The sequence below is a fragment of the Micropterus salmoides genome, unplaced genomic scaffold (assembly GCF_014851395.1).
Source record: "Micropterus salmoides isolate LMB-PRFRI ecotype aquatic unplaced genomic scaffold, ASM1485139v1 Ms_hic_scaffold_20, whole genome shotgun sequence".
In the NCBI taxonomy this organism is placed as follows: Eukaryota; Metazoa; Chordata; class Actinopteri; order Centrarchiformes; family Centrarchidae; genus Micropterus; species Micropterus salmoides.
In genome coordinates this window covers 16,950,137-16,975,776 of record NW_024041151.1, presented here as the reverse complement: position 1 = coordinate 16,975,776, position 25,640 = coordinate 16,950,137, and the positions used below count along the sequence as shown (strand labels likewise).

At 43.3% G+C, this 25,640-nt stretch overlaps 2 protein-coding genes and 1 long non-coding RNA gene across 4 annotated transcripts; 1 reads left to right on the top strand and 2 right to left on the bottom strand.

Annotated features, from left to right (window-relative positions):
• Nucleotides 1-98: 98 nt before the first annotated feature.
• On the bottom strand, nucleotides 99-7,629 carry rhof (ras homolog family member F). The gene is made up of 6 exons (XM_038733983.1): nucleotides 7,376-7,629; nucleotides 3,113-7,018; nucleotides 2,703-2,790; nucleotides 1,329-1,438; nucleotides 902-1,036; nucleotides 99-693 (listed from the first exon to the last, which is right to left on the bottom strand). Exons 2-6 carry the CDS (start codon nucleotides 3,245-3,247, stop codon nucleotides 529-531), a joined length of 633 nt encoding a protein of 210 aa, XP_038589911.1. The 5' UTR covers nucleotides 3,248-7,018; nucleotides 7,376-7,629; the 3' UTR covers nucleotides 99-528.
• On the top strand, nucleotides 7,623-24,881 carry setd1ba (SET domain containing 1B, histone lysine methyltransferase a). Of its 2 annotated transcripts, none has more exons than XM_038733954.1 (18): nucleotides 7,623-7,739; nucleotides 10,128-10,279; nucleotides 10,530-10,628; nucleotides 10,936-11,206; nucleotides 12,199-12,320; nucleotides 12,934-14,037; nucleotides 15,718-16,470; nucleotides 17,193-17,366; nucleotides 17,450-17,537; nucleotides 17,663-17,871; nucleotides 17,987-18,068; nucleotides 18,153-18,518; nucleotides 18,626-19,918; nucleotides 20,204-20,370; nucleotides 20,458-20,583; nucleotides 20,780-20,899; nucleotides 22,273-22,410; nucleotides 22,533-24,881. In XM_038733954.1, the coding sequence occupies exons 2-18, from the start codon at nucleotides 10,142-10,144 to the stop codon at nucleotides 22,704-22,706; spliced, it is 5,424 nt and encodes a 1,807-aa protein (XP_038589882.1). In that variant the 5' UTR covers nucleotides 7,623-7,739; nucleotides 10,128-10,141; the 3' UTR covers nucleotides 22,707-24,881. The 2 variants fall into 2 exon arrangements, with proteins under 2 accessions (XP_038589882.1, XP_038589881.1); XM_038733953.1 differs by lacking the exon at nucleotides 7,623-7,739 and adding an exon at nucleotides 9,625-9,899.
• On the bottom strand, nucleotides 20,025-20,546 carry LOC119914590. The gene is made up of 2 exons (XR_005446794.1): nucleotides 20,417-20,546; nucleotides 20,025-20,215 (listed from the first exon to the last, which is right to left on the bottom strand). It is a non-coding gene; the product is annotated as an uncharacterized LOC119914590 (long non-coding RNA).
• Nucleotides 24,882-25,640: the final 759 nt, after the last annotated feature.

Below are 25,640 nucleotides of genomic sequence, written 5' to 3'. Positions count from 1 at the left end.
TTCTCAATACTGTTAAAGCTGCGGTACCATGATGTATTGAATTTCAACAACTGCTTTATCTGGGAATTTGTTATCTACCAGCAGTTTTTTTTTGTTTGTTTGTTTTTTTACGAAAACCTCTTGGATAAAAAAAAAAAAAAAATCCAAGTTGACAATACAAGAACTCACTGTGCAAATTCCTCCAATAGATATGTTTTGATTAAAATACACTGGTTTGGAAACAGTACAAAACCTTCCATCAGGAAAAAATATATATATATATATATAAAAATGACTTCTCATACAAAAGTACAAAAATACGTTGACAGAAGGCATTTCAAGTTGCATACCACTTCAGAAAATCTCCACACTGCTGTGGCTTCTTGCAAAATTGTCTTTCCTTTTAACATCATTTGTCATTTTCTTGTGACTGTGGAGGGAGATGCACTGGTGATTCAGTTGGGCCCCAAACTTACAGGGACTGATGAGAACTTTCTGAAGCAAACTGCTGTTCGGGGTGGAGTCCTCAAAGCCTCTGTCCTTTTGACTTCACAAAACCACACATTTCTTCTTCCTCTTATAGTTCCTTTGTTTGCGATTGAAGGCCAAAGTTCTTTTGGTGGCCTCTCTGAAAACGTCTTCCACATTCTCCTGATACTTTGCCGAACACTCGAGGTAGAGCTCTGCATTCATCTGCTGACGGGTCTCTTCGCCCTACAGCCCCGACCCAACATTAACACCGGGAATTAGAATGTGTGACTGTGATATAAAGGCAATCAGTAAAGACAAATGTATTTTTGGAAGGGATCTGTTATTGCATTGAAACTAGGAGATACATGTGGTAGGTGGTTATGGTACTTCCTCTTGCATAGGCCTATTTTCTACATATCAAAAAATGTCTGCACACTTCTTCTTGCCTTACCTGTGTGTAAGTGATGGGAGCCTGATTCATGGCCTTGAGCTTCCTTGCACACTCTTTATCCTTCCTGAGGTCTGTCTTGCAGCCAATGAGGATGACCGGAGTGTCCCGACAGAAGTGCTTCACCTCTGGGTACCACTGGGCGAGCAAAATAATAATTTAAGGCTCTGAGCCACTGTATTTTGCATGTGTCGTGCTTCAGGATTACACTGTTTAACAGCACATTATATGTAAGCAGCACAACATGGAGTCCTCCCTGCATGCACCTGGGTCAATGTCCACATGCAGGCTCAGCTGCTAATCATAGCTAAAAGAATGCAGCCAACACCACACTCCAACAATCATTTACAAACTAAATTTGAACAGCAAAGCTGAACCTCCAATGCTGACATTACTTGGCAGGCTGTTAATGCACCGTATAAATGATTACCTTTATCAGGACATTCTCAAAGCTGGTGGGGTTAGTCACGTCAAAGCAGACTAAAATCAGATTGGCTTCTTGGTATGAAAGCGGCCGAAGTCGGTCATAGTCGTCCTGTCCTGAAAGAAAGAAAGAAGGCATGCAATAGGTGTTAGCTGATAGTAGTGTGAAGTGTAAAAGTGAGCGTACAATTGTAAGTAACAATTCATGTGTGTAAAATGAAGAGCATGGACCAAACAAAAACTGGTCTGCTTTGCAACAGCCTGAACACACAGATATGATGTATGTTCAAAAGTTAGGGTGGATGTGTAAAACCACATCCTGGCTTCAGCTTCCTTTTCAGCTGATGCAAGGCACCCTGCTGCAGTTACACAAAAAAGATAATCTGCCAAAACAGTTCATCATGAGTTTTCCTGAAAATGACTGAAAAAACCTTTCAGTTAGTTCACATAGGAGAGATCCAGCAGTTCTGAAACACATGATTTTAGAGTGGGTTCAAGCTGGGTCTTTAAATTGATAGGATTAGGTGCCAAATCAATATCTCGATTTAGGTAGGCCCTATTACTAATACAAAATGGTCCTGCTTTTGAATTAAGACAAATAACTGCGTACGAACGCCACCTAAAATAACATACGGCAAATATCAACAAAATTCTGAATTATAATCTGCCTTTCAGTATGTGACACAACTGTAACAATACTCATATATTATTGTATGTAAAAATTGATGTTCGATACTGAGCCCTAGAGTTGTAGTGATATATATTATATTGTAAACTATTAAAAATAAAGCTCAAATATTAGTCTGACCCTGTCGATGGGTAAAATAAAAATACAGTAACTCCGCTGTTTAAAATCACATCGAACATAAAAAGTAAATTAAAGCGCACATTCACAACATTAAATAAGGAGGAACTAAAGGCACTAAATGTGCCTCTAAAGTTCATTCCAAAACAGCTTGTTAGTATAGTTACTGATTAATACACAAGCAGTGGATCAGTTCCTGAAAGATGATGATGATGCGCTGACGTCAACGACAACCTTTACCACTTCCTCTGTGTCTGTCAGTGTCAGATCGACGAGACAGAGACAGAGCACACAGTGGTGGGATGTCTGAACTTTAATATCTTAACAGATATAAAAGTTTTTTAAAAAGTCAGTCGCACCAGCGTCACCCTCTTGAGTCAGTATATGTGCTGTTTGTCTGTTTCTATTATATTCCATCCAGCGGACACTGGAGTGTGTGAGTCACTGAGCTCAGCGGACTCCAAACCTTGAGGTCTCTCCACATAATGTGAAATGTACTGTGCTGATACTACAAAAATGAATCAAAGATGTTCAACATGGAGGTGATTTTCCTTTTTTTTTGGTGAAGAGTCTTACCAGCTGTGTCATACAGATTGAGCTTTATCTCTTTTCCTCCAAGAGAGATAGTGGTGACATATTTTTCGAACACTGATGGCGCATATTTCTGTTTGACACACAAAAGAAAGATGTTGATGATACAGATATACTGTATATATCTTTTCATGTTTCTGCCCACTTATAAGTTATAGCATTTTTTATTAGTGAACACTATAATATTAGGAAATGCAGCTCACTTTGTTTATACTAAATTTGGATTGAGAAAAGGGCAGAGATATGTTCAAATTTCAACAATATTTCATATATTTCTTTATGTCTTCACAGTTATAGTAAGAAAAACATACCTGTACTCCTAAATTGATATATAGTAAATTAAGATTATTTAATATTTTAAGAGATGAGGTACATGACATGAAAGCTCTTCTTACCTCTGGAAAGTCACCTTTCGCATAAACCATCAGAAGTGATGTTTTCCCGCAGCCTCCATCTCCAACTATCACAATTTTTAGTTCATCTCCTTTTTTTGTGGTACCCTTACCGGTCGCAGCACCGTTTTGTGTCATTTCGACACCCAACAATCAAACAAGTGCCAGGCAGGACGGGGCTGAAGAAACTCCCTCCAGATTTAAGTTAAATACATGGCAAAGTCTGATGGATCTATATTTGGAAAGGCTGAGATGATTTACAGGCAGTGTCAAGAGAGAGGAACAGACGAGCCTCATGTTTCACCAGGTAGCTTGCTATGTTCACCACTTCCTGTTCCTGTCACATCGAAGCTGTTTCCAATTGACCCCCTACACTTCTCTCCTGTCCTATTATCAGTCTGCTCACTGAAAGCATCTCTGGGTAAGAAGAGAGCTGCAGCTGAGTTGCACATGTGGGGTAGATGAGTCTGGCTGCTCCTACTTCCTCTATGAAACAGGCAAGTTTCATTTTATGGGTGGGAGTTCCATCTGAGGCACTGCCTCCATAAACAGAAGTGTGTATGTGAAATGACACTATAAATGTTTTAGATTCTTGTCGCCTGGAGTTGCTCTGATGGGTGGTGAATGGGCTGGATGTGTGCCCAGTATGTGTATCTAATCTTGCAACTGCGTCATAACTTTTTAACTTTTGTGAACTTGCTTTCTCAGAAACCTGTTCGGTTAAAAGACCACTCCCTCTTCTTAGATGAAACAAACTGTAACATAATAAACCAGCTGACTGCATTTCATTTTGGGCCACCCACACTTTTCATTATCAGGCGAGGATGTTTTGAATCAATGTGGAATATTCCTTTAATGGTAATTCATTATGTCATTGTAATATATGTGGGATTCCATGTTCATGATGATTGACTGAAACACTCAATTTATGAGAAACCAAAATGTATGTGGATCAGAAATTTTAATTGATTGTATATAAGTCTTTAGCCTTTAAATAAACCTTAAGCTATCTTGCAACTAGTCTATATGCTGAATCTAATAATGCTCTACATACATGTATTTGGTAGAAATAGTGATCCGGTGTTTATTCCTGTATTTTCCCTTTTTAATGTGATCATTATGACTCCCCTGGGGTATTTACGCCGCAAGATGTCCGTCATATGTCTCTGTTCAGTCTGTATGGCTGTACACAGCAGTGACATCACAGATTGGGCGTCAAGACAAACTATCCTCTCTCTTGTCCCAGGGTGCAATGTACGGACATCTTAGGCAGCAACTAACTAATTACATGAGCAAAATAAAAGTGATTGTTTTGGAGAAAACATTTGGAGGTACAGTATGTTACCTTATTATAAGGTGGAAACATTTTATGTGCTTTTTTTTTTTTTTTAATTTAAAAAAAAGGAGGAGGCTGAGGCAGACTGGCTGTTTTAGGGCATGAGAAATAACTTCTCAGATGGTCAGCCAGATGTAGTTTGTCTAGTCATGATTAAAAGCAATTGGACAATTGCCTTTGAGTTACTACTGGATATCAAATGACCTGGATGAATTTTCATGGACATTAAATCATATGTAATAAAATTATATATAGGTTTGGGGATATGTTTCAGCCATGTCGATGATTAATAATTACAGAAATCTGATGTAGTTAGGCTGCAGTGGGTGTCAGGAGAAAGCAGGTCATAGAGAATGAGCCAGAATAGATACAAATATTGTATTTGAAAATACTCATATTCACTTAGTCTCTGGTCTGGAATATTTTCTCTGACATAAAGGCAATTGAACTCAAACTATGGTAGGACACAAAGTCAAATTTAAAGGTTAAATTTCAGCGGTCAGTGGTAGAAAAATATCCAGTTAGTGGGCAGGAGTGCTGGCAATTTGAGCAAGCTGTCCCTTTAAGAAGATAAGCTGACACTGCCCTTTACTTTGCCTATTTTAAGAAAAAACCCTAAATTCACACATATTTACTGCAATAACTTAATGAAGCAATATAGTGATATACAGCACACAGGCTAAAGATCAGCTGATTGGTGTAGAACTGATTAAAGGCAATTTGACAACAAAACTGCAAATTGCTCCCACACAGCCATGTTATCCAGCAACATGAATTATGTTCACTGTGTATTTTAGTGTAGTATGTGATATGTCATGACAGCCTAAAATACTATTTTAATTATGAGCTTAAAAATCTTTTAAAGTTAGAAATTGCAAGTCCATCAAAAGTTTCCACAACAAAAAAAACATTAAAAATTAGTGTATAGTCTATTTATTTAAACATCTCAGAAACAGACATGTGATAATATTGCCAAGTAAAAAGACACTGAATCACAAACCAACCAAACTCATAGACATGCAAATTAGAGCTAGAAAGAAAAGTCATTGTTTTAAGTAAAATAAGTACAGTACCACCAATCTGCAAGAAAAATCCTTGTATAAGCGAGTTTACCCATAAGTAGTCAAAAAAAAAAAAACACACACACAATGCGCCGATGAAGTCTGATTTGATTCAAGAAAAATCCGTCAGAATCAAAGGCTGAACATAAAAAGAAAGACAGAAAGAGAGGGCATACATGAGTCTGACTGGTTGACTCCACAGAAATAGCCATACACCGTTCTCATGTGCCCCATATGCTTCTACAGTACGATATCGTGTTGCATAGCTATGAAAAATGCCTGCATAAAAATAAAAATGAGTGCTTGTTTGACTTACAAGGTGAAACTGGCAGCCTAACATGTGCATAACGTAGCCTATAAAAAGGATAGTAAAATATCCTATACCTGTACAAAACATCCATACGTGTACAGCCCATTTTCATCAATTAATAAACAAAGAGCAATTGTCAAAAATAGTCTTTCGCCTTGCAGAGAGACAGCTGTCCAGCAGAAAAGAGGCCAATCCTCTGTGTGGAATATTCCAGTCTGTCAGCGGCGCGCAAAGCTGAATGGCGCAACCCACCGGGGAGGGTGTTTTTTTTTTTTTTTTTTTTTTTTTTAAACAAAGGCTTATAAATAAAGTCATTGCCGAATTTGAACGAAAAATGTTCACCTTTGTTACACACATAAAAAACCTTCACAACTGTGTCTCCATTGCACTGGGAGGGGGTGGGGGTCTAGCAAGCAGGGAGAGATTAATGCGGTCAACAGCCTCGTGACCTGCCAATGGAGGAACCTGCGCACTTGGCAGCCGGATCTAGGAGTGGATAACAAGAAAAACAGGCCTCTGACACACACACACACACACACACACACACACACACACACACACACACACACACACACACACACACACAAAAAAAGGGTTTAACGATGGCGCACCTGAGGACCCATTACAAGAGCTCGAATAATCCCCCTCCTGTATTTTCAACTCCTTTACCGAATAAAATATTTTTTGTATTAGGCCTATCTGCACACTTCACACACTCGATGTTGGTGATCTGCCGGTCTTTGTCTCGAGCCAGAGAGTGCACGAGCGGAAGCCAAAGGCACCCCCGGTGTTATTTTCACCCAGATACAGCACAACAGGGCTGCTGCAGAGGATTCCTGATGACCTTATATGGCAGTGTGTGGGGGCGCAGCAAGGGAGCAGCGCGCTCGAGCTCTCGTGGCAAACGTCCAGAGCTCTCGGATTACTGCCGTTGCCAGGGCGAGTCAGCCTGAATACGCCACTTTATTATTAACGTTTGCTTCTTTACACGCACTGTCGACTGCTTTTCTTCCTTTTTGTCTTCATGTCAAACATACGCCCTTTCGAGTAAAATCGCCCCTGTGTCGGTCGGTGTAAAGACTTCCTGTTGAATCACCGAGAAACGTCCTCGGGAAAGAAAAAAAACCTGCTCTCTCCCCGAGTGAACGAGCCTCACCCAGTTATGGCGCAGCAACATTTTACAGCACAGTGCTCTCCTTTGTCTGTAAAGAAGCCATTTTGAGACAAGAGAACAGCAGAGAAACCATTGAACAAGTGTAGCCTACATTTCACCAAAAGGTCTCTTTGGACAAAGGAAAGCAGTGAAATATACAAGATTTCTCCCTTTAAGATTCCTTTGCTCGTTTAAGACTTGGATTACATGTTTTGAATACTAACTGTAAGTTTACAATATCAATCAAAAAATATTGGTGACAATTTAATTTTTTACAAGAGTCAATAGCCTATAGTTTTGCTGGTAGCGTTTTAAACAGTTGTTCATGTTGTCTGTCCTCTATAAGAATACTTACATGTAGACATATACACTGGCAAATTAAGTGAAATAGCTCAAAATCCATTACCTTTTCAAAACATTTCCTTGTGGTTTAACATGTTGTAGCTCAGTTAGAAATGTCGAAATGGAAGAGGTTATAGCCTACTTGACTGCAATCCTGTCTTCAGGGGAGAGAGAGGAGATGGTTTGCATATTGCCCACACAGATGATGCTTGAAGATGCATATTCGCTGGCTGAGAGGCAATGCCTACCACTGATCAAAAAGTTTTCAAAAGAGCTCTGTCTTTCGTGCTAATGGATTCCTTCCTTTTCAGGAGACGCATTCCCACCCCTTATTAATGCCATTATTAGAGGATCCGAAGATGGAGCTGAAAACATTCCTCCTGCCCCTGCGTTTAGGCCTGTTAACTTCATTTCACCAAAGTGCTGAGGTAAATATTTTCACCATAAGAGTTTTCCCTCCATCTGTTTCCTCTTAGGTTTTACAGTCCTTTTTTTTTTTTTTTTTTTTTTTTTTTTTTTTAAACCGTTGTCGAAACTGTAAACAGGCTACCTGACTGGGCTTCTTTAGAAACGTAGTCTGAATGTGCCCTTGAAGTAAGGTCAAGCCGACGTTTACACTTTGGACGTATTTGGATCTTAAATAGCAAATGGAGAGCACAAACCTAATCGTGCTTGCAGTTGTCTCCACGGTTGTAGGGAGGGTGCAACATAAGCCATCAGTGTGTTAAGCGTTGCTGTTGTGAGAGGAAAGTGTTTAAAGTCATTAATCAAAGCAAATGGGTTATCAATCAACAGTCAAAATTGCAGGCAGCACAATAAACTATTTAACAAAAGGCCATTTGTTATCTATGGCCTGCTTTCTGTCATTTGAGGAGCAGTGGTATAAAACCTAAACTGTAGACTTTATATATGCTATTTGTAAGCATGCCAGTGAACATACTGAATAAAGTTGGCTATTACAGATCCCACCTAAAACTTCTGTGATCAAACTGATTGCTCAATAGATAAATAGACAAAATATTTTTAATAACAGGTATTGCATGCCTCACATTTTACATTAATAAACTACCAAAACTTTGAAATTATAAAAGAGTTGAACTTACTCATTGCTACTCTTATCCTACAAGGCCATATGTGCAATGCCAGCAACCAGCCATTACACAATGTCACTTTAACTGTGTTTTCTTTCTAATTCAACATCTCCAAAAACATAAAAGCTGTTTTATTCACAACATTTTGGTTTCTTTTCACATAAGAAATATAAATACTTTTATATGGGTGTGCCATGACCTAGTTAAGACAAAGATGGATTCCAGGCAGAGGAAAAAAGGCTCAAAATGTCACAGGGTATTACATCCAGTACATTCTCTTCCTTCTTCTCAATCCTTTAAAAGGAGGAATCATAGTTTTATCATAGTCCGTGAGAGATGAGGAAATCAAGTGTAAGATCCCTTTTGGAACAAAGGAAACCCATATAGGCCATTGAGTCCTGTTTTAGGAAAATGGCTGCCGAGAGCGCTCAGCCCCCTCTCTCTGCTCTCTGTTGAAGGACTCCTGAGCCGTGCTTCTAATAGCAGACAGCTCCTCTGCTGCTGCGCTCTGATTGGCCCGCCGAGCTGCCGCTGTTAACCAGCCAATTGCCCAAGCACTGCAAAACACCAGGCAATGTCAAGCAAAATCCAGTTTCTTCGACAAAATACAGTTCATAAAAAAAACTCATTAAACACGAGAAGTCCACACGGGTTTAGGATTATATAAATAAAATGTCCCGCGGTTGTTTAACACACAACAGTTTGGCACTACTCTGTTGGTCTGGATTAGACTTAACTGACTGAGCAAACCGCATTCCAACGGTTATACACGTTAGCATGGCTGCTTAATACAACACCTTAGCAACTGTGTGTCGTTTTAAATTAGCCTACTATTCCTCTGTTAGACAGTTCACACTAGTATTCAACAACTAGCTCTACAGGAGTTGTTTGTTTTCGGATATGGCCCGACATGTTTGTATTTGTGAACGTCCCAGCTCTGTCCACAAAAACCTGCGACCAAATAATTATGTTAGCCTTTAGTGGCAGTTAAGAAGATATTGCCCCCTGTGTCTATCTTGTGTTTGCCATTTGAGTAAATGCAATCGGCAGATTCCACACAAAAATTATTTAGCGGTTTAGCCACACAAAGCTGTTACCATGCCCACAATGAGCTCGTGTATACACACACACAGACGAGCACGACTATCGCGGTCGCTTAAAACATTGCAATTTTATACAAGGCGATAGCATTTTTAAGCTACCGGAGGAAATAGAAATAAGTTTGTGACGAAAGTGCGACTGGCATCAGAGGTGGGAGAGCCTAGCGGTGTATTGTGGGAGAGACAGAAGCTACAGACCAGAGGCACACAATATGTGTTGGCTCTCGCCGAAAAGGAGGCAGTATTCTTCAAGCTAAATCATGTAATGTAAGCGGCGAAAGGAAAGCGATTTCGTCTTTTCATCAATTAAAGCAAAATCACTCGATCGGACGAACCATGTCCAAGCCAGGCGAGAGAAACAGATTGAACGAAGACCATGGCAGAAAGCAGAGTTCAAGTAAGCTTGTTCTTTTTTTCCTCTTTCTCCAGCCCTCCTAATGCCTGTTTTCCGTAGCTGGGATATTCGCTAGGTCCCCGTTTTCGCTCTCACTTGGGCTACCCCTGCCACCGAAGTCATGCATCTGTAACGTTTGGCTGGTGGAAAGTGTTGGGGGCTGGTAACGGGACCGTGTTTAGCGTTGCCTCACGATAGCTCTTCTCTCCTTGTCGCTGCCTGTCGTTTCAGGTTTGGCGAACGGCATGGACAGTCATCCCGGCTGCGGCTCGGCGGAGAAGCGGAGTCACCACTGGAGAAGTTACAAGTTGATTATCGACCCGGCGCTCAAGAAGGGATCGCACAAACTGTATCGCTACGATGGACAGACTTTCAACATGCCCGTAAGTGGACCACCTTTGACGCGGCGCAACGGCTACAATAGTAACCGAGTAGCCGACCTCCATGATAGGTTACAATGTGGCTGTGTTGTCGTGGCCGGCGACGGGCATGTTTCGACATCGTGAACCGCGTGTCGGAGGTGTTCATTTTAATTAGACACCGCGTCCGGCGTGTGTAAACCTACTTTGCAACAGCCATGTGAAGTTGTGAATGGATAAACAGTATTGTGTCCCCCCTCCTCCTCTCCTACAGAACCCCGGGATGCCACCAGTGGACATCGTCCGAGACCCCAGGATCGGTCGTCTCTGGACTAAGTACAAAGAGACGGACCTACCGGTGCCGAAATTTAAGGTATCTACTCTGACAGAAAGTGTGATGCCAGCTTTTTCCATGTGGATGAGGGGGGCTGTCAGAAGTTGCAGACACACCCCCCTCACTCATCTTTGGGATGTGGAGTGAAAGTATGATTGTCGGAGGGCTGTTAAAACCAAAATAACATGCGCTGCTCTGATGCCTGCAGAGAGCTGACTGGATTTGCATGTCCATCGTAACCACTCTGGCACTGTTGTTCTTATCTCAGCTGTCAGAAATGACCCCACATGGTGCATCATTAACCCGACAGCACCTGTAACGGTAACCCCTCTCCTTCTTCTTCCAGATCGATGAGTGTTACATCGGCCCCGTGCCTCCAAAGGAGGTGACATTTGCCAGGCTGAACGACAACATCAGGGAAGGATTTCTTACCGACATGTGCAAAAAATTTGGAGAAATCGAGGAGGTGGAGATCTTGTACAATCCGAAGAACAAAAAGCACTTGGGAATCGCCAAAGTTGTTTTTGAGAGCGTGAAAGCCGCCAAGGTGGCCGTGCAGTCGCTCCACGACACGTCTGTTATGGGAAACATCATCCACGTGGAGCTGGACCCGAAAGGTAAACAGAGATCCAGCCATTTGAGGATAAGACTTGTAACCTACATTTATGCACGATCGAGCCTGCTCTCTGCTGCAGGAGCGAAACAACACTCAAAGCCAAATGCCCCCTTGTTTTTGAATTATTAGGAGGGCAGCATGTCACGTGTGTACATTTAGGCGCGTTGCTTGGTTACATTGGGTAATTTAATTTCATTGAATGTTAGTCTGCTCCCATGAGCCCAGAGCTGAGGGTGCTGTGTACTCCCACTGTGCATAATTTCAGACCTGTAAACAAACACAAAACGATCTGTCAGAGTCCTCTCCCCCTTCAGATCTCTGAAATATTAGTTAGCTGTTCCAAGTTAAGATTGAAAGGCTATTTTTTTGACTGATGCAGAACACTAACTTTGATTCATTTTTAAGACAGTGTAAAGTATTTTATTATTTGAACAGTTTTGCATTTGTGCTAGATTAAACAGTGAAATCATGACTGGTGTTATTAATTAAATTATGTACAGTTTTTACTCAGTACACAAGTGCTACTCTCTTGAATTATTCCCACAAATGTATTCTTTTTTTTATAGTCTAAATAAGAATGGTTTCAAGCAAATGTTGCATTTTGTGTAAGATATGTTAAATCTATTGACATGTTTGGGCCATGGGATTATTGCATCTATGTATCACACATAATGTTTCAGATGACCATGTCCATTAATAATATTAAGTGCACAACATAATAGAGTTTTACAGTTTACACTTCATATAAAGGCAGGCATAAATAATATAGAGTGTTAGTTAGTAAGGCGCCTACTGGTTTCAGAGTAACTTGGAAGTGTGTACTCAAAGGAAAGTGTGTGCTGCCCCTCTACAAATGTTTAGATTTGGGGTTTAGCTACAATTGAATAATCACTGGTATTTAAATCATGCCAGATGAGTTTGAATAAAGCCTGCAGGCATTAAACCTGCTTTGTAGACTTGGCATCAGACCCACGCTTGTTTACCTTCCTGCAGGTGAGAATCGCCTTAGGTACTTCCAGCTCCTGATGAATGGCACCTACACTCCGCGGACTCTGCCTGTTGGTGGAGAGGAGGCCAGAGAAGTTTCTCCTCGAAGCCTGGCAGAAGCCTTACTGGTGAGTAGTTGTATTTTTATGGTCACCGTTGAGGTTTATGCGGAAATTGCTCCCTTAATGGTGACAGTGGGAGTCAGATAATAATATAATTTAGTACAGTCTAATGGGTTTTGCAAGGTCAGCCTGGAGAACAGTTGTATATTTTCGCGTAGCTGTGATTACTGAATTGTGGCGTTTATTTTGTAGAAATCAACCAACTTGCCATTCTGAGCTGATGTCCTTATCTGTAATCTATTTTATCAGTGCAGCAGGGTGGCGGAGTAGAGCAGAAGAAAATGTTATCCTGACCCGTACCTGTGGAAATCACTGAATCACAGAGCTATTGAAAAGTGCACTTTGGCCTTGTAGCATGATATCGCCCAGTCATTGTGCCTAGACACTCTTGTTCACTAGTTGCTTTTTTTAGAAGATCTTAATGGATGTACACTGAAATTAGTCATCTGTGAGGAAAGTTGTCCAACTATTTACTATGACTGCATTGAAGTTACAACCTAAAGACCCTGTAAACCAAATGTCAGGGGTCTTTAACATTTTTAGTTGTGGTGGTGGAGGTTTGATTGGTGTGTTTGCTTGTGACATATTGACTCATCCCGATCCTGTTTGTGTCCTAAAGGCCTGCGAGCCCATCCGCAGGTTGTCGGAGAGCAGTGTGTCTACTGCTGGAGGAACGTTGCCACCCAGCAGCTCCACCACTCCTCTGTCCCTGGAGACGGGCTATTCCAGCCTAAGGCAGGACACACCCCAGTCCCAGGGTACCCCTCATACCCCACGGCAGACAGGTACGCCCTTCTCTCAAGACTCCAATTATTCCAGTCGGCAGTCCACACCCGCGTACCAGTCCAGCCGGGCCGAGAGTTCTGGAGGTTACAAATCTCGCAGACACGAGAGTAAGTTCCAGGATGCGTACAACCGCAGACCGGAGAGGCCTCAGTACCGCAGCAACATGTACCGAAGTACGACGTCTGAACAAGCTCCTTTCAAACAGCACCAACACACCCCACCTGAACCTCCACCCTCCACCCCCTCCTTCACCTACACAGCGCCTCCCCCTGCTACGCCCAACTTCAAGTCCGCCTTCTCGCCCTACCAGGCTCCTCTGCCCCCTGCGTTCCCCCCGTCAGAGCCAGCTTTCCATCACCCAGCGCAAAGGGAAGGCGAGTACCTCAGACCGCCGCAGCCGCCTCTGGCAGCTGCCACTGACTTTATGCCCGTCAAGGATGGACCAGAAACTCCCCCGATCCCAGAGCCTCCACCGGAGCCCGTGCCCCATCCCACCACGCCTCCTCCACAAACACCAGAGCACTGCCCCTCACCTGGCTCCCCCACGCTGGATCCAGAGCGCAATAGCTTGGATTCCCGCATCGAGATGCTCCTCAAGGAGAAAAGGACAAAACTGTTGCCGTTCCTGGAGGAGCGAGACTCGGACACTGAGGTGCGAATGGAGGGAAGTCCAATTTCCTCCTCGTCCTCTCAGCTATCCCCAATTCCCCCTTACACGAGCGGCTCCCAAGGTGCCCAGCAAAATTCTCGTCCCTCAAGCACAGGTTTGGAGGACATCAGTCCGACCCCACTGCCAGACTCGGAAGATGAAGAGCCAATTCCTGGAACTGCCTCCCTGCTGAAGAGAATCAGCTCTCCTGTCCAGGAGAAGATGAGCAACAATGACCTCAAAGATGGACATTTTCGAGGCCACACTCCCACTGATAAAATGGACACGGTAAGACACAGATCTTATATTTGTGTAAACCATTTAAATACCTTTTTCTTAAAAATTATAATATGCATATTTAAGTTTGTCACATTGTACAGGAAATGGCACAAATGTAGCGAAAATTAGCTCGTGTTTGCGGTCTGGAATAGTTGATAGTAGCACAGTGCTGGTGTTTACTCACAGCTGTGGATGACGGTTACATGGAGGACACAGGAAGAGAGGTCTAGTTTCAGTGTAAGGTGGTAGTAGTTAACTTTCCCTTTTGTTTCATTCTGCCTTGTGAAGGAAGTTCCGGTTTCACAACAGTCCATGTATGAAGGCATCACAAGAAAGCTGCCTGCTCTTTCAGTTAACTGCGGTCTTGTTGTTCATTTTTGTACAAAGAAGAAGTGTGATGTTAAAACAACGAATAAGTACTATTTGTCTAAGAACTTTGTGGTGAAGTTTATTAACACAATGGTCTCTGAATATGCGTATAAAAGATGAAAGTAAAAACAATTTTTAAAAAATCCTTGTCGCTGCAGGTAAAACAGTTGACATAAGTTATGAATGAAAGGTTTTTTAGATAACTTGCAGCCTGACAAATTCCTTCACATTCATATTAAGCTGATCTCCCTGTTTGAAGTCACAGTAACACCATCTGGCCTGTGCTGTTGTATTTCTACACTTTGTGCTGTGCTGTGAAAGGAGAAATAAGAGCCGTTCTGCTGTTGGAGAATCGAACACTCTTGTTTCCTCTTTTGAACACTCACCACAGTCTTGCACAGAGTAAAACACAGTTTGGCTGTTTGCCCCATTCAGCACCACACTTCCTGGTTTTGCTGAGCCTGACAGTCCGGATTGGCCGCAGCGTCTCGCGTCTCACATTTCAAGTTATCACAAAGCAAGCACTGCAAACCGGTCATAACGTCTCCACTCCCCATGCATAGTTTATTCTACTTGGTTTCATTTCTGCAGCGCTTGTGATAGAGATCCTTTTTATGATAATAAACAGGCAGGGATGAGATTTCAGTGCTGACATTATCATTGCATTCACATTATCTACTATGGTTTTAGGAATAAAAAGTTTGATGCCCAGAGCAAACGGCTTTATTTGGAAACGTGCTGAACTACCACACGGGTCAGTTGTGCTAGCACGAATACCAAACTTTGAACTTAGATCAGCCCTTGAATTATTTGTTGCTCTTTCTGACTCACTGAATATCAAACCTCAGAAACTTTTTGGTAGTGACTAATAATACTGTAGGATGGCATTGAACACTCTGTCACATTAGTAATTTTGTTTACTTATTCTTTGTACATATTTTTCCTCATTTAGATTTTATTCAGGCAAAGTTCTGGAGTGACTGCTTGTGCTTAAACATTTAACATTTAAGAACTCTGGCTTCTTTTTGGAGACATATGACAAGTAAAGTGTCTAAATAAAAATTATTGATTTGGTATTGTTACTAAAAATCAGGTATTGTACAGAACTAATACTGAATAATATTAAACTACACCCATAATTCTTGTTAAAACCAAAGGGGCCTTACTAACTTTTCCTGAGCCTTTCGATCTTAAGCCTCCATATGTAGACTGCGTTTACTCATGGAGGTGAAAGGGCAGATGATTATGCTTGCATAACCTGTGAAAAATAGACCTTGCATAGTCCTGACGGGTCCCTTTTCCTATCCCTTTTTCACACAGTGTCATCAGTCGTCGGGAGAGGACATGGAAATCTCTGACGATGAGATGCCCGGGACTCCGATCAACGGTGGAGACTGTGGCAAGGGCATTGTTGTAAACTCTGCCGTGTCCCCGATGCAGACCATGTCCATCCCTCCTCCCGGCTTCCCCCCTCTCCCACATCAGGCCGGCTTCCCCATGCCACATCACCATCTGGCCCCTCACTCTGCCGTCCCGGGACATCATGCTCACCTGGCCGGTCATCCTGGAGTGCCTCCCCATATGCTGCAGCACATGAGTCCTTACCCTCATAGCATGATGCCACTTGTGCAAATGGAGCTGATGAACTGCTTGCGGTGGGAGCAGTGGAGCACCGTTCCCATGTCCTTCCAGATGCAGCAGCAGATGCTGAGTCGCATGGCTCAGACTAGAGGGCCCTATCCTTATCCACATTTTATGGACAGTGGTGCATCTGGGCCTTTTGGGGGACCGTACCCGCCTCTGTCTATGGGTGCTACACCTGCTAGCGGCGCGGCAGCACCCGGACAACAATGGCAGCTTCCCAGTATACCAAAGTTCAACCCTACTGTTCCTCCGCCTGGATATGAGAGTAAAAAGGAGGATCCTCACAAGGCCACTGTTGACGGTGTGCTGCTGGTCATTGTCAAAGAGCTGAAGGCCATCATGAAGAGGGACCTCAACCGCAAAATGGTGGAGGTGGTGGCTTTTAGAGCCTTTGATGACTGGTGGGATAAGAAGGAGCGCTCAGCAAAGGTTAGTAAGTTAGTAATTTCACTGTCCAAGAGACAAATACAGTGTTATAGAGTTACGCATGCACAGTATATGTAATGGGAAAATATACTTGTTCTGACTTCTAAGTGTGCCTCCTGTTAAAAAAAAAAAATGCTCACAATAAACATCAAGTCATCAATTTGCTTTTTGCAGGTATTAAAAAAAGACTAATTAACACAACTTCGATGTAGTTTTAATTGATGTATCTCTCTGTCCAACCCACATTCGCAGAGTCTGGCATTATTAGTAAATATCATTTTGAAAAGTTCCATTAAAAAAATCTGCTGATTAATTGTGGCTGTGATGCAAATTGGGCTGAAATTGAAATTTTGATGATCAATAAATTACATTAATTTATCAAGGTAAAATGCCAAATATTCACTGGTTCAACATTCTCAATTTGGGGGATTTGTTGCTTTATTAAATTGAACACTTTTGGGTTTTGGACTGTTGATCAGACTTATAGACAAAAATAGACTTTTCAGGCTTACTCACAAACTTGTGAATATAGAAACTTATTTAAAACATACAAAGCCAAGAAGTATAATTTGAGAGAAATAATCACATACAATATATTGATTCCCCATAACAAGTGACAGCAGAGTATTAAACATGAGTTTGGTCTGCAGTTTAATACAGTAAAATAACAGGGTTTAATACAATAACTACCTAGCATTAAAAATCATGTTCTGTTTTTCACACAGGCGTCTTTGACTCCAGTGAAGGGTGCGGAGGCGAAGGAAGAAGAAAGACCCAAACCCAAAGAGACCATGGGTTCGAGTCTGCTGGAGAACTGGAACAAGGGCGATGGATTGGGCTATGAGGGGATGGGCCTGGGAATCGGTTTGCGAGGAGCCATCCGCTTACCCTCCTTCAAGGTAAGCCTGGAAATGTCTCTCTTTTTTTCTCTTGACCAGTTGCACTGCCTGTTGGTGTTTTAATGGTTGTGTGTTGTGTTCAGGTGAAAAGGAAGCCTGAGGCTGCAGCAGCAGGGGACAATAAACGGGCCCGACCCTCCACTCCAGTGGATGACGAGCTGGAGGATGAAGGTAACCCTCTACTATCAATACAACAGACCAAATACTCTTTGGTCTACACATTCACAATTCACTTTTTCTTCCTGGTGTTATGAAATTGCAAATAGCTAATTTATCTTGTGGTTCATTTCTTTCAGACCGGGATCGAGACCCAGCTGAGCTCCCCTTGGATGATTCCAAAATGGATGCTGACAGCATGTCATCAAAGCGGCGGCACTCGCGGCCACTTGAACTGGACAGTGAGGGAGAGGAGGAGGTGGACACCTCGGGGAAGGAGGAGGAGTCGTTGTCCGACAGGGAGGAGCCTGATGAAACTGAGGCTTCCGATAGGCTGTTGTTAGGCAAAGTAAGCTCTCAGAAATTACAATTCATCGTGAATCTGTTGGATTATCCTTCACATGGTGTGCTTTGAATATTTGTGTGTTTTGTGTACATCTTTACAATTTGTGATCCTCTCTTAGGAGAGCGGTGATGAGGACGGTGATGATGAAGACGAGGGAGACTCGTCCAGTGAGAGCACTTCCTCAGATTCATCTGATGACGGTACTTTAAATATCAGACGGCAAGAGTTGGTTGTTTTTTGTCTGTTTCCTGTGTTCTATCATTTATTTGCCTCATTTGTTGCAGAACGAGAGAGTACAGCGTCCTCCAAGGCCAGCTCAGACTCCTCAGGAGAAAGCTCGTCTGAGTACGAGTTGAGCTCGGAAGAGGATGAGGAGGAAGAAGAGGAGGTACCGGAACAAGACATGGAGCACGAAGGCAAAGAGACCAAGACCTCCTCATCCTCCTCGTCCTCTACGTCTTCATCTTCTGATGAAGAGGAGGTGGAGTTAGAGACCAAGGCACCAAGTCCTCCTGCAGGACCAGTCCCAGAGGATAAGGAGGACCAGAGGAGCAGGGAGGGGCTAAGCAGCAAGCCAAAACTCAGACCTCCTAGTCCCGAGGAGGAGGTAATGGAGGACCTGAAGCCACCATCACCAAAAGGCATCCCAGGTGAGTGTTTGCTCCTAAATTATTATTATTCAGGTCGAACAGGTATTTATCATTTGGAAGTATATTTGTCAGAAGTTAAATAAGAAGAATACTTTCTTGTCTTGTAGTCACAGAGCGCAACATCAGTGTAGACGGCAGCATTCCTGTGGTGAAGTCTGAACCTCAGGAGCATGTAGCGAACCTTCGACCACCTACTCCCACAGGCACCCTGCCCGACAGCGACCAGGAGACAACAGCCAAAGGTAAAGCAGAGCCCGAGGAAGTAGCCTGCACCCCCGGTCGATTAGCCCCATCCCATTTAGATGCAAACACACCTGTTCCCAAATCTGTCTCCGCATCTTTAATGCACCTCCCTCTCCCTCCTCACCCGGCATTAGAAGGCCGTTCCCTCCTTCATCCACCCCCTGGTCCTCTGCCTGACCTCCCTCAGCGGGCCAGGCTCCCCACAGATGAGGATATCCCCCGCACGCCAGGCAGGGACCTGATGGAGCGTGCCCGAAGTCTGGGCAAGTCCCAGAGCACGGACACAGTGCCCAACACACCCGGCAGTGAAGGCCCGCTGACGGGCAGCAGCCTGTTGCTCAGCTCCCCTCACATTCCTGGTAGCCCCTTTTCCTACCCTGCACAGTCCCCTGTCCTTAGTGCTGGAGTCCCCCGCACTCCAGGAAGAGACTTAACCTTCACCCCTGTCTTCCCTGACCCCACAGCACTGACTCTTAATAGGAAAATATCCTCTGAGAGCCTAGACGATAGACCAGTTTTTAAGGAGCCGCCCATTAGTGCCCTGCCTAACCAGGCCCTGTCTGCTGTAACAGAGCATTCAGCCAGTGTCCCTGAAGATCTGCCCGCTGGTCTCACTGTAGACGTCCCTGTGCCATCAGATACTGCCCCGTCAAAGAGGAAACCTGGACGACCCAAAGGCAAAAAGATCCCAGCTGTCTCTGCAGCTGATGAGTCTCTGGAGCTCTCATCGGGGTCCACCCCACTGCCGCACGACCCGCACGTCAGCGATCTATGCTCGCAAACGATATCTGCCAAGTCCCCCATCCACCCGAGCCTGGACTTCCGGGAAGGAGAGGTTGAGCCTCAGGCGGTCCTGCCTGCTGAAGACTGCTTCCTGTCCTACGAAGAAGAGGCACCTGTGGCCGTGAAAACTACACGGAGGGCACGGCGAGGCTGGGAGGAGCTGCTGCTGGGCAGCCTGTCCCCCGTCACCTCGCCTCCCCGGTCGTACTTCACCCCACGCACCGACTTTGAGGAGATGACCATCCTGTACGACATCTGGAACGAAGGCATAGATGAGGAGGACATGCGGCTTCTGCAGATCACCTACGACAAGATGCTCCAACAGGATAACGGTAACGACTGGCTCAACGACACGCTCTGGGTCAACCATCCTTATATCCTTTACTGTTTGATGTCAGCTGATTTACACTAAATGTTATTAAATATATTAATCTTTTTGTGTATTTGTGCTCCACACACCGCAAAGATCAGTCCAGTTAGAAAGGTACATACGTGAATTTTTTAATAGTTGTTTTGCACTGTGTATCAAAACGCAGCCCCCTCTGGTGGCGAAAATGAGGAACTTTTTGGCTGGTACTGAGTATCTGTGGAGCTTCAGTAGTGTTGTTGCATCCCAGCGGTGGTTCAAGCCCCTTTCAGTTTCCTTGACTTCCCTGCACCTACCAACATCCCTGGAGTGAAGAAAAAGAGAAGAGACGATGGCATGAGGGATCACATGACCGGCTGTGCGCGGAGCGAGGGATACTACAAAATCGACAAGAAGGATAAGATCAAGTATCTTCAGAGCACGAAGTTGCAGTCAGAGGAGCCGCCGTTTGACACACAGGTAGGCTGCTGAGAACAGACTGTGATGCTTAAAAATATATGTAAACCTGCTGTGGGAAAACACCTCTGACTCCATCTTCTCCACCAGGGTATGAGCATTCCTGCACAGGTCCACGCCTCTACCAGGGCTGGCTCAGAGCGGCGCTCGGAGCAGCGACGTTTGCTGTCCTCGTTCGCATGTGACAGTGACCTGCTGAAGTTCAACCAGCTGAAGGTAAACACAGTCAAATAGAACTTTGCTCCAGGAGGGGCGGGGGGGCAGTTTGATTCACCCTGGATTTTATAAAAAAAGAACAGTAAACAAGAACAGAAGACAAACAGACTTTTGTCATTGCAACTTTTGCCATCTCAAAAAGTCCACTGAATATTAGCTTTCCTGATGCGTAGAAGTGACACTTTCTCTCTTTCAGTTCCGTAAGAAAAAGATCCGATTCTGCAAGTCGCTCATCCACGACTGGGGTCTGTTTGCGATGGAGCCCATTGCTGCTGATGAAATGGTGATCGAGTACGTGGGACAGAACATCAGACAGGTGAGAGGCTGTGATTGGTTCGTTTTGAAGCTGGTTTTCTGCAGGTGTGTAAACAGTTACAGACACTTTTACAAATCAGCCAATGTACCTGACTCTCAGTGTTCCTTATTTTCCAAAAATAAATATATGTATGTTACTAATAACCAGGGTTATCAGTAGGGATGCACCGAAATGACAATTCTTGGCCAAGCCAAAACCGCATATACTGAAAAGATTTGCTGAATACTGAACAAATACATTCAAGTGTTGTGTTTTTTTAAATGTGCTTTTTACTCAGTGTTTCCCACAGGATTTGGAGAGACTATGGGGCCCACCCCCATAGTCTCTGAGACATGAGAGGGTCTGGCAAAGTAAATTACATGTGTCCATTTACTTTTAATGGACACATGTAATATATGTTTTCTACTTTCTGTGAATATAATCCAATTAATCTTATTTCCATACTGTATAGAGACCTTCTTTTGAAAACCGTGAACCAGGATAAAGTTGCTAACCTGCCTGTCAGCTCGCTCTTGTCCGTTTCAGTTATCATAAAGGCTTGAATACCTGTGGACTCCAAATTTAGGTGCGGCTAGCTTAATCGCCTTCTCACAAACGAGTGACAGAAACACTCAAAGTGGGTCAGACAGTTTGTTGCCTTTTCTAAGAAGCCAGCCACAGATGGAGTGGATGTGCTAGGAGATAATTCAGCAGAACAGTGTCTGCAAACAGCGATCTTTCTGGGACACTATAAAATGCTTCCACACTGCCGACATGTCAGCGTAATTGTTCGGTAAAAAAGTCTTTTGACTTATTAGGCTATTTATTAGAAAGTGCACTTTTTTTGCCATTTTCGGCCGATTTAATTTCGGTGGACGTACAATCGGTGCATCCCTAGTTCTTAGATTATTTAGAAATATTTGATGTGAGTAATTCCATTAAATATTTATGAGGGATTATACTGTATATACCTAGACTTCAGGGTTGCATTTCTGTTGCAAACAACAGCCAGAAATAGTGCAAAGTGCAACAACAAAACCTAAAGTCAAAGTAACTTTAGTAGTAGTCAGAATGTGAATAGTAAAACTAAAGCATCATAACCAATAAATAACACAGGGCAACTATATAGCAAGCTCTATACAGCCTCTGAAAATGGGACACAACCAAACCTTGATGCCCACATGTTGCTTGGAGTGCCATAACAGCACAAAGTGTTGCAACCAAGCGAGGTAGCTCATTTTGCTTTAGAGGACCGGAGCTATTGATGTGTTGCCTGATGGCAAGATGCACAATTCAGCACCACTGATTAAAGTTGAGACCCGGTGGATTTCTATGTCAGAAAAAAGCTTTCAGAGCTGTGAACCTTCTAACAAGCGACCATCTTCCACTGGCAGGTGATTGCGGACATGCGGGAGAAGCGCTACGAGGAGGAGGGCATCGGTAGCAGCTACATGTTCCGTGTTGACCACGACACCATCATAGATGCTACGAAGTGTGGCAACTTCGCCCGTTTCATCAACCACAGCTGCAATGTAAGGCGACAGCCACGTGGTTCTCCTATTTGTAAAAGCTTCAGCACCACATATATGAAACCGAAACATGAGCTTAAAAGCAACCATATTCTAAATATACCTGTTCTTTCCCTTTCCTTCAGCCTAACTGTTATGCGAAGGTCATCACAGTGGAGTCTCAAAAGAAGATTGTGATCTACTCCAGACAGCCCATTAACGTCAACGAGGAGATCACTTACGACTACAAGTTCCCCATCGAGGACGAGAAGATCCCGTGTTTGTGCGGGGCGGAGAACTGTAGGGGAACGCTGAATTAACGTCCATTTGAGGTCAGTCCTCTCCAGGGTGTGAAAGCGCTGTCGAGTTTCCCAGACATGCACATGTCGAGACCCCGGACGAGGAGGAAGAAAGAGGGAAGGTTTTGTTTGGGAGAAGAAACCTGCAAGTCGTCTGGATAGGGTTCAGCTTCCAGCGCGGCACTCTTCACATATTTAACTCTAGATTGTTTACGATTTATGGTGCTCTTGAAATGAAAAACTCATAGTTTTATATGTCTGCCAGTGACCCAGAATTTACTAAACACTTGACTTGCTGAGGCAGCAACCAACCCCCACCCCCAACGTCAGACAGTATTTCAGCATGGCTCCTTCCACATCCAGTCACGGTTTGTACAGTTTTACACTTTCTCCCCCCTCTCATTCGTCTTATAAGCTTTATGTACACCACACATGGTACAAAGAAAACAAAAACAACACAGACTCACATGTTCAGCTGCTTACTAACACTGTCGAGACGCACAAGCCCACCAGGAAAACACCTCTCTGTGGTGAAAGACGTGGTCAGCACCCAAGCAGATGGCAGACGGCGCTCTTTTCCACCCGGCAGCAGGCGGCGGAGTGTCACGGCCCGCCACGGACTGCAACCCTGCTTTCTCGCTCCTACCTCCTCTGCACCAGTTTTCTTGGAAATTAATCAAACTGATAGAAGAATAATAATAATAAAAACAAAAAAAAAACAAGCAACAGAAATCGTTACATCCTGCCACAAAATCTGGAATATTTGGATATCACCCCTGCTTTCACCAGCCAATAACAGATCAAGCTGCTTCCTATTAGTTTATGCAAAGATTTAAAGATGGCGTGCAGAAATTTGTATTAATGATATTCCATAGTTTTCCAGTTTTGTCTAGGTAGATCTCTTCTTGCTTGTTTCTTCAAAGACACTATATTTGTGTGTGTGTGTGAATGTGTGCGTCAGGCTTCTCATTGAGAGGATTTGTAATCATATGTTTGTGTGTGTTTGTGCGCACTGCCCCCTGTAGGCCGCAGCGCAGAAGGCCAACCAATCATGCAGAGCAAGAAAATGTAATCAGTTCCTGTCTACATCCACTGGGCAGCGTTTGAAAATGCTTCTTTCTCGTTTTAAGTGCCATATGAATGTGTAACTGTCTTTGTTTCACCTGAGCAGGCAATGGGGATTTTTAGGGAGCTGTCACCAGGAGCTGTGTTCACATGCAATTGCTGCCTGTATTTTTAATGTTGATGTTTCGGCTTCCTTGTTCTGTGCCTGGGGGTGACCGTCATGTTTGTGTGCTCATAGATTCCTCTCAGCTGCAACACTTTACCAGTGTTCAACGTTTCGCGCGAGACAGAAGTGTTTCTGCGACCCCGGCAGACTTCAGCCGTAGTCCGCGTGGGTCGGTCTTTCCTTATGTAGTCATTCGGATAAAAAAATATTTGAATGCACTCGAGGCTTGCACTTCTGCTTTTGCGCCATCTCTTAGCCCGACAGTCTGTCATTGCTTTTCATTTGGTTGGATTGGTATTTCTTTTTTTTTCTTTTTTCCACCAGTGATGTTTATATTGTATATGATTACTTGTACAGCAGATCTAAAGCTTTTTTTATCTTCACAGGGGTAACACTTTTAAGATGCATCTCCCTCTCTTTTTTTTTAAAACAAAAGACTGAGTATTTAAAAATATTTTCAGGGATCTGTAAAAGGAATCTGAGGGTTTAAAAGGTTGTTTATTTAAAAGAAAAAGGTCCACTGTGTACAGGAAAAGTCTCCACCTCCCTTTCGAAAGATTGTTTCTTGTAGAAACGTCTTCATTTTCTGCCCATTTGCTTTGTAATCCTGAAATGTGTAAATACTGTAACTGTGAATAACTATATAAATATATATATTTTTTTGTTCCCTGCGATTTGCTACTCAAACACAGCTCAGAGGTTAATGTAACATATGAGGCAAGCGGTGAGCTGGTAGCAGGAAATTCGGCTTGTGTCAAGCTTTGTTTTTTTTTTTTGTTTGTTTTTTTTTCTGTTGTAAATTCTATGAAAAGTTGTTTGCGGTGTGGAGAAAAAAAAACAAAGGTGCAGAATTGGCATGGGAAGAGGATTGAAGCATCAGCCTGTTTCTCATGTCTATTTATTACACAGCAAATGTATGAAAAAGGAAAAAATGGAAATAAAGCAATTTTGCATACATCCATAAACAGTGGTTGTTCTTCATGAGGCACAATGTGGGAAATAAAGTGAAGAAAACTCGCTATAAGTGGATTTATTCATTGATGGGTGATCATCTGAAATGCACCCAACTGGTCCTACTGATGCAGAGTTTTCATGAATGGAAACAGTAGGCAGCAGCTGACAAAACAATGACTCCCTGTCAGGCTGGGTTGATCAAGGACCCGGTCGTGATTCACACTCTCACAGCACCAATAACAAATGAAAGCTTTGCCAGTAAAGTTTAGACAAAATGTAAAAAAAGAGATTGTTTCCACTTTAGAGAATGTGTCGTGTTAACCCTTAATGTCGATTCTCCATGTGTGATTTGATCCTGGAATGAGAAACCATGTGAGGTGAACAAGCTTTCCTCCCAAGCATACTCTACTCAGTTTTAGAGTTTTAAATCCAAGTCAATCCTCAAGCTTTTCAAAACAAGTCTGAGGTCTCAGATCGTTGAGGCAAGGCCAAGTTAGATCAAAAGTGTTGATTGGCAAAACTTGTACATTAAAAATGCAATTAGGTGGAAGTGGTGGCTCCAAGGTTGGGGAAGCAGGATTGTGAGTGGACGTTGGTTCGATCACTAGAACCCAGAAAAGATGTTCAAACAGCACCTTCCAGGTGGGAATAGGTCTAAGAAGCATCTCAGTGAAACAAAAAGGCAAAAAGAAAAGGCATTTCAAGTCTCTGAATGACGATCAGTTGAGTTAACAGGGCCTTTTTTTGGCTGACACTAAATCCTTTAAACT

Coding starts and splice junctions, on each gene's coding strand:
- rhof (XM_038733983.1), bottom strand. CDS start 3,247: ATGACACAAAACGGTGCTGCGACCGGTAAGGGTACCACAAAAAAAGGA. Junction 1,439..2,702: donor CAATCTGTATGACACAGCTG/GTAAGACTCTTC, acceptor TCTTTCTTTCAG/GACAGGACGACTATGACCGA. Junction 694..901: donor CTCCCATCACTTACACACAG/GTAAGGCAAGAA, acceptor TCGGGGCTGTAG/GGCGAAGAGACCCGTCAGCA.
- setd1ba (XM_038733953.1), top strand. CDS start 9,839: ATGTCCAAGCCAGGCGAGAGAAACAGATTGAACGAAGACCATGGCAGA. Junction 20,900..22,272: donor TGGGACAGAACATCAGACAG/GTGAGAGGCTGT, acceptor TTCCACTGGCAG/GTGATTGCGGACATGCGGGA. Junction 22,411..22,532: donor TCATCAACCACAGCTGCAAT/GTAAGGCGACAG, acceptor CCTTTCCTTCAG/CCTAACTGTTATGCGAAGGT.